The following is a 7,590-nucleotide window of genomic DNA, read 5'->3' as shown; positions in this document are numbered from 1 at the left end:
GTACTGTCGCATCTATCTTATAAACACACACGCACACCCAAATGAGAACATTCATGAGGCCGGGCTGGCACATCTTTGGATTGATGAAGTAATATGGTATTGTCTATGTATTAACCAAGCATGTGTCTTTAATTATGGTTTGATGTTTTTAATTGTATATACAAAGAACACAGTTAAGAAATTGGACTCAGATAAATCTCAATAACTATATTGATTAATCTCGGTAAGTTGCACATGACGGTATGAGAGCTTTGTTATCAAGTACATCTCATATGTAATCTAGAAGATGGCACCTCCAGCGATGGGTTGTTGCCATGACAAGGCAGGGTTCATCAAAGATATCTAGTTGAATGGCAACAATTGTTGTTGCTGTAGGAAGGCGGCAGCCAATGGGTTTGCAACTGCGAGTGGGTTAACTAACAGCAGCTGTTGTTGTTGCAGGTATGCGGCGGTGTTTGCCATAGGCAGTTGGTTGAATGGAAGCAGTTGTTGCTATTGCAAGTAGGCGGTAGGGTTCACCACGACTAGTTGATTGAGCGCTGGTAGGATCTGTTGTAGTAGCTGTTGTTGCAGGTATGCAGCGGCATTGGCCGCAGCTAGTGGGTTGGATGGAAGCAGTTGTTATTGTTGCGGGTAGGAGGCGGGGTTCACCACAGCTAGTTGACTGAGTGCTGGCAGGAACTGTTGCAACTGTTGTTGTTGTTGTTGTTGTTGTTGTTGTTGTTGTTGTTGTTGTTGGTATGCAGTAGCGTTCGCCACAACTAGTGGGTTCGATGCAAGCAGCTGCTGTTGCAAGTAGGCGGCAGGGTTCGCCACAGCTAGTTGACTGAGTGCTGGCAGGACCTGTTGCTGTTGTTGCGCTGCGATGGTCTGTATGGTTAGATGGGCTGAGGATTGTTGTTGTAATTGGGCAATTGGTTGTTGTAAGATGCTCGCGGCAAGCGCCTGTTGTAGCCTATAGGCCTGCACAGCTGAGTTTTCAAACCCCATAGCAGTAATTGGTGGGAGGAATTGTGGAATAATAGCATTTTGAGCAAGTGAGCACTGTGGAATAATGATCGCAGTTGTAGTGCTCACTGGAAGAGCAAGGAGCGCAAGGAGGGCACATATCTTGGTAGCCATTGTTGCGAGGACGTTGCTAGTGTGTTTCACTTGGTATGTTTCTGATTGCTCTCAATGCTATGGGCGATGTATTAACTACTGATTTGGAGCCTATTTATACCAGTGAGAGCTCATGTATATCTATTTAGATTTTGGCTTTTGCCAAAAACAGATAAGCTATAGATGACATGGCACCTAGTCAATTTTGTCATTTAGTTCTAAATTTGATTGGATTATATGGTCTGTGTAGGAAAGACTGTTTCCACTACGTACAAGAAAAAGGTGCTTATTTATGTTGGAATTCTTTTGATACACGAGGAATGACATGCATGATCACTTCACCTTTATACATGTTATAGCCTTAGCCACATCATAAATGTTCCACTTTATAAACATGATGAGTATGTAAAGTTATGACTTGTTCGTGTGTATCAAAGCCTTTATCAACGGATTTTGTTGTAGTATTGTAGTCATGGTTAAAGCATGCACGGTAGTTAGGTGAGAAGTTATTTAGCAATGAATGAAAAATGCTGCAATATCGAGATTAAATGAAATCCCAGTATGTACAGATGCAAGCACACACAAATGATTTACAAAATTAGAATGCTTATAGCTAAACATGGCAATTGCCACACACTCCTTGCGTTCTTGATTACAATTTACTTTAGTATAGTCTAAAACCAATCTTGTATAACTTTGACAAAGTTTTAAATAAACTTTGACGACAAAAAAGCACTACCAATACATGTCATAAATAATTAAACGAAACAACTTGATGTTCAAAATTTTGGACATATTTTCTAGGAAGTATGTCAAAGTTAGGGAAAATTAACTTAGAGAAAAGCTAGAGCATGTAATAAACCATAGTGGAGGGAGAATATGTTGAACTGTAGCTCCTGATTCAAATAGATATAAATCTAGCTTTTACAAACGTCAAAGTTAACTTGTATCCATATAGAATGGAGAATGGCAAATTTTAAGCAATTTTTGTTGCTTCCACAAGCTACAAGATGAATCTACCCTTCAATATATAGATGAAGAGGGCCATGGCCCATGCCCATGGCCAACCTCCTGGCTGTCTGAAACATTAGTTAGGGCTCAAAGGCATAGATCCATTCAAGAAGAAAGACAACATGATCATTAATGTAAACCTTCTTAAGCAATGCTGAAAAAACTCAAGGAAAAAAGAGACTAAGATGGAGGGTCATCACTGATTTTTCTATCAAAAACTACAAGATCCAACCATGAAGTTCCACGACAACACACTCCTTCATATTCTTTTTTCCAACAACAATGTGCCATGGGTACACATATTTAATTCCTTTGAGTCTACTTGATGAGATTTTGGCGTTCCCTACACACGAATTGAATCTCGTCCCAAAAGAAGATCGAGAACATTGGGCTCATAGGCTTAACGCTAGGACCGGGCACCTATTTTGGGCTAAGGAAATCCAATATGGCTAAACATATTTAAAAAGAATAACTTCTCTATTGACACATAATCGAAGCGAGGGGAAATTCATGGCTTCTTTTTACTATTCCTTTTTTTTATCTACAAAGATATTAATTGCATGAGTCCATATAATTTGTGTCTTGGTGCTCATATAGACGTGATAAGATATTTCATCTGTTTTTATGACATATGAGTGCAGACTACATTGGTTCTAGTGTTGAGCTATGCCTAGTAAACCGTCATGTTCGTATTAAACTTATTAATTATTGTTTTAGTAAACCGTCATGAGCTATGCCCTTTGTCACATGCTAAATTTGTTTGGTCATGCCAATTTCTAGCCTTCAACCAAATGCATAAAAATTTTCTGGGCAGACCAAACTGTCTTGGTCACCAGCAGAAAACCAAAAATAGCCTGCGTGTGAAAGGCACCAGATATGGCCACCACCACCGCAGTAATTCACACACCACTGGAAATTGCAGGTTGCAAAACCAGTCAACGCGTCACGAACTGGCTGGAAGAAACTGAAGTCAAATTAGTAAAAAGAAGTATACATTCTTTCTGGCAGTACAAAGTTCTCAATGCTACTTAAATCACTGAACTGGCCGGGCTGCCAATTAGTCTATCATGAACTGCCCTTGTGGAGTTGACAGAGCATGGTGACAAACATGGCAACACACACTAGCATGCTGATAGGCCCACATCAAAATGTCCATGCTTCATACAACAACCGTGATTGTTGACGGGAAATCAAGAACTCAGAAGTGTTTTACAGCCTCGCGATGACAGCTTCGACCTCGGCAGGGGTGTAGAGGTAGTACTTGGGGGCAACCTTGGCGATATCGACATTGTTTGGGGTCACCTGTTTAGAAGAAGACGATAAGTTCACATTTAGATGAATGGTTCAACAGAGCTGAGCGATGGAATATGGAATAGTTTGACATGCCATACCTTCTCTTCCATAACCTGCTTCAGGATAGAAAGGGTTATGGTCTCCGCCTCCTGGAGGGTCAGTTCCTGCAATATCAGCAAGGCATTACTCTCGATTTTCTTCCACATGAGTAATAGTCGACACTATTTTTTATGGATCTGTTCTATCACATTGCAGTATGCATGCAGTTCTACATTTTTTTGACAGCCATAAAGGAGGACTATTATCCTCCCATTTTTACATCCTTGTGGAGCAAATTCTTGTGATGTCATTATGTGTGAGTAGCATATTCAAAGATTCTAAGCAGCATTGCAATTAATCTACTGCTCTAGGACATTTTTTCCCTGTGTATTGAGTTTACAAGACAATGTGCTTTGGTAGATAATTCCTTATAACTAGGGTTCACAGGCGGCACCTCTCTTTGGAACTGTACGATTTGTTGATAAGCTTAGCATTTATCATGAACCATACCTTGTTGTACTGCTCCTGCAAGGAGCTATCAGCTCCTTCAGAACCTGATCCAATTGCCTTTGCATTGCATTGCCAAAAGGTTCCAGATGGGTCCGTGTAGTATCTGAAGCACACATATGGTGAACCATGAGAAATTAAGTCCAGTGGCCTTGTGTAAATTGATTATGACAAAAAGATTTGCCTCACAACATAAAGAGATAAGGATGCCATGATTGTAAAATGAGCAACATATACAGAGGGGCCTGTTATAAGTGCCTGGTCTCCACTATATTCCACTAACTAAAATATATGCCTCAGCCAACATGTATACCGAATAAACTTATGTCTGGGAATTGGCTAAACTTCCAGTGGTAAATGAAGAAAATCCCCCCTAGACTTATTGGAAGCAGGGAAATAATGAGCACATAAAACCCCAACGAAAATCATGAAACATAAAGCACGAGCACATAAAACCCCAACGAAAATTATTACTTAGGCTCAAAGTTGACCTTTTTATATATCACTTATGCTTGTTATAAGTAAAGACCTTTTCCACATATGTACAGAATGGAAAGGTAGCTCAACTATAAAAGCGAATAACTTAGTTCAATGCATGATGTAGATAACCATTGGAACAATCTTGGTCACAAGTTCCATGCCTTCCTGGTTTTCCTTATTTTACAGGAATTTTACTTTAATTTCTGTCAAGGACACATAATGACCCTAGAACAAAACCACCTAGTAGACAACCATAGTTCATGTGAGTCAAACAAATGGTAAGCCCGCACTCTGCAACAAAGAGACATCCACTAAAAAAGCGTTTACCATGACGATCTAAAAAGATGCAACAAAAAGCAAATGTGATGCATGATATGATGATAGTAAAATGATTTTACAGAAGAAAACAGAAGTAAAGCAACCAACATTACCATGACAGCCTAAAGTGTAAAAAAAAGGCAACAAAAAAGCAATTTCAATGCGTTATACCACAATGATTTAGCATAAGAAAAAGAAGTAAATCTCCCCAGTTTAAGAAAAACATGGATTCTGAAGACTGCAATTAAAGAAAATCCAGTTCAGTGAGCTAAATGGATCAGCACTTACAAGCTAGGTCCATTCTCATCATGTCCAGCGATTAGGAGGGAGACTCCAAATGGCCGTGACTGCACAAACAAATAAGTACATCAGAACGCCCACTACACGATACATGAAGTGATTACAACTTAGCACACCCCTCGACGAGCTATTGCGATGGAAATATAAAAATAGATGTGTGTTGCAGGAAACTGTGGCTGTATAAATGATGTGAAAACTGAAAACTAGTAGTGGGTTGGCCCTATCAAAATGGTTGGCAAATGGGGAAAGTTTTCGGTTTTTAGAACCTTAACAAAAATAATTCATAGGTCCATCTTCACCATTAGGCCCTGATAAGATAATATTTACACATGAAAGAGCCAATGCAGTCAAGATAGGTATATAACAAATCGTTTCGTAGAAGGTCATTAGTGTCTGTTATCTCTTTTCATATTCATTATGGGAGTAATAGGGCTGACCAGTGATAAGAACACCTAAATGTTGTACTGGATTCAATTGCCTCCAGTCAGAACATTTGAAAATAAAGATATTGGTGTAAATCCATCTTATATTTTGAAGTTGAAGGAATGAAATGTAATCTGCAGATAATTAATCTTGCTTCTTGTGTTCTGGAGGTTATAGTAACATAAATGAGGCTAACCATTGACTCTTCATCACCTTCGCCAAAGCGCAGAGCCAGGTCACAGATAGCTTGTGTAGAAGATTCTACGGTCATTGGCTCCCCATATGAGAACCTATGATTCTGGTTGTTATAACAAGTCAAGTCAGATTTAACAGATAAAGCTCGCAAACATGTGAATAATATGTACATTACACTGGAATGTACCTGGGTCTCAACACGAGCGTGCTCAACTAATGTTCTAGCATCAGCAATAAGTCCACTCATGGCACAGCCTATGTGCTCATCAATTTCCATGATTTTCTCCACACTGCTAGGTCAGATGTACTATGGTTACTGCATCAACTGTCTTTACCTAGCGATGGGCAACAACTAGGACCAAGGGCGTGGTCATTCCTTACGTCTCATCTACTGCTTTTGTGGGACTTGATCATTATCTAGCACTGTATCTAAACTAAGTGTGCATGTGTGTTTCGAAACTATTTGCTTCCGCTACTTATTATGAACTTGGGTTGTAATAACTTTATGTTCTAAACTCTGATATATTCGAAGTGATGTTGCGAACTTTATGTAACATATGAATGGTGGTTGTTAAACTTGTACGATCTTGGCTTGTATGTTGGTTGGTTTGAAATCCTTCGTGATTTCATGGACTACTGGGTTTGTATGGACTCAAGTACGTTAATTTATCTGCGGCGGCAGGTGATTTTCTTACTTAGGCCCATATAAATTGGTCGGTTCTGCGACAGCTGGCATCGGAGCAAGGTTTAGCATGTTACTATTCATGTGTGTATTTAAAATAAAAGGCCTTTGTGTTACAAAACTAATTGCCAACTTATAGTTATATAGGTGTTTAAATCTCTGATTTAAAACTTAAGAGTGTGCCAGTGGTCATATCCTTTATGCCCATTTAAGGACTCTAGGTGGCTTATTTAAGTACTAACTTAGGGGATCTTACACCATATTTCTATTTCGTTGCTCATACAACGTGCTATTGTATGGGTGCCATTCGCTTGAATGGTAATGTATGGATCAATTACCTCTACGCCTCGGTAAGTGTGAGTTGTGAGAGTATGATCGGACACACAGTCGGTCTAGGGAAGTGCTTATATGGTGCTTGATTATTTACATGTTACACGCATGTTTATATGACAGTACCGCATGTGTGGGAGATTCTGTCCGTAAGACGATGCCGTCAATAGGATGATAGTTTGGGTAGTAAGTGCTACATGTATGTATGTTGGGAATATGCATATGTGGGAGTACGTAGATTTTAAATCCCGCAATGCATGATATACATATTGTGGGTTTGGGGCTGAAATGAATTTTCTATAGGTACATTAACAGCGCAATCGTGTAGTACGACTTAGTTCCGTATATATGAGAGAACGTGTGTATGCCACCATCTATATCGCTAGAATTTATTTATTGTTTCTAGGATTTTGAGAACGTACGGAATGTGCATGCATCATGTTATATGTTCATCTCATTTCATTGCATTGTTCCTCCCCTTATAAATTGATTATCTTTTTTTATAAAATTTGCAGCTTAATCTAAATGGTAACCTTGCTACAGATGGCCCATACGAAGCTCACTGCTCGCAAGTCCAATGGAGGTAGAACTCCTCGCCACCAGTTAACCCCTAGGGAGCCCCGCCGCAAGAGCAAGTTTTTGAGAGAGTTTGGCATGCCTACGCTGTTGTGGAGGGTGCTAAATTCTGTGGGGTACCCTGAAGGAAAGGAACCCCACTACTATTGGAACCATGAGCAATTGGGTGATGAGACATTGATCTCAGTGGAGGCAGTTGTTCTCGCCAGAGGAGATGACCCCAACTGGGGAGGTTGGTGCTATGAGTCTCGGGGCAGGACTCCTGAGGCAGCTGCTAGTAGAGCTGCTTTTGCTATACTGAGGGACATCATGAATAGGTTTCCACAGGAGTTAGC

General features: G+C 39.9%; 1 protein-coding gene and 1 pseudogene across 1 annotated transcript; both read right to left on the bottom strand.

Annotated features, from left to right (window-relative positions):
- Nucleotides 1-279: 279 nt before the first annotated feature.
- On the bottom strand, nucleotides 280-1,122 carry LOC136483073 (22 kDa alpha-zein 8-like; annotated as a pseudogene).
- Nucleotides 1,123-3,094: 1,972 nt separating this feature from the next.
- Nucleotides 3,095-5,959, bottom strand: LOC136483072 (proteasome subunit alpha type-5-like). Its single transcript, XM_066480184.1, has 6 exons — nucleotides 5,855-5,959; nucleotides 5,669-5,770; nucleotides 5,038-5,096; nucleotides 3,955-4,057; nucleotides 3,504-3,569; nucleotides 3,095-3,414 (listed from the first exon to the last, which is right to left on the bottom strand). Exons 1-6 carry the CDS (start codon nucleotides 5,942-5,944, stop codon nucleotides 3,322-3,324), a joined length of 513 nt encoding a protein of 170 aa, XP_066336281.1. The 5' UTR covers nucleotides 5,945-5,959; the 3' UTR covers nucleotides 3,095-3,321.
- Between the last annotated feature and the right edge of the window lie 1,631 nt (nucleotides 5,960-7,590).

This window comes from Miscanthus floridulus, chromosome 9 (genome assembly GCF_019320115.1).
Source record: "Miscanthus floridulus cultivar M001 chromosome 9, ASM1932011v1, whole genome shotgun sequence".
In the NCBI taxonomy this organism is placed as follows: domain Eukaryota; kingdom Viridiplantae; phylum Streptophyta; class Magnoliopsida; order Poales; family Poaceae; genus Miscanthus; species Miscanthus floridulus.
This window is presented reverse-complemented; position numbering and strand designations above follow the sequence as displayed.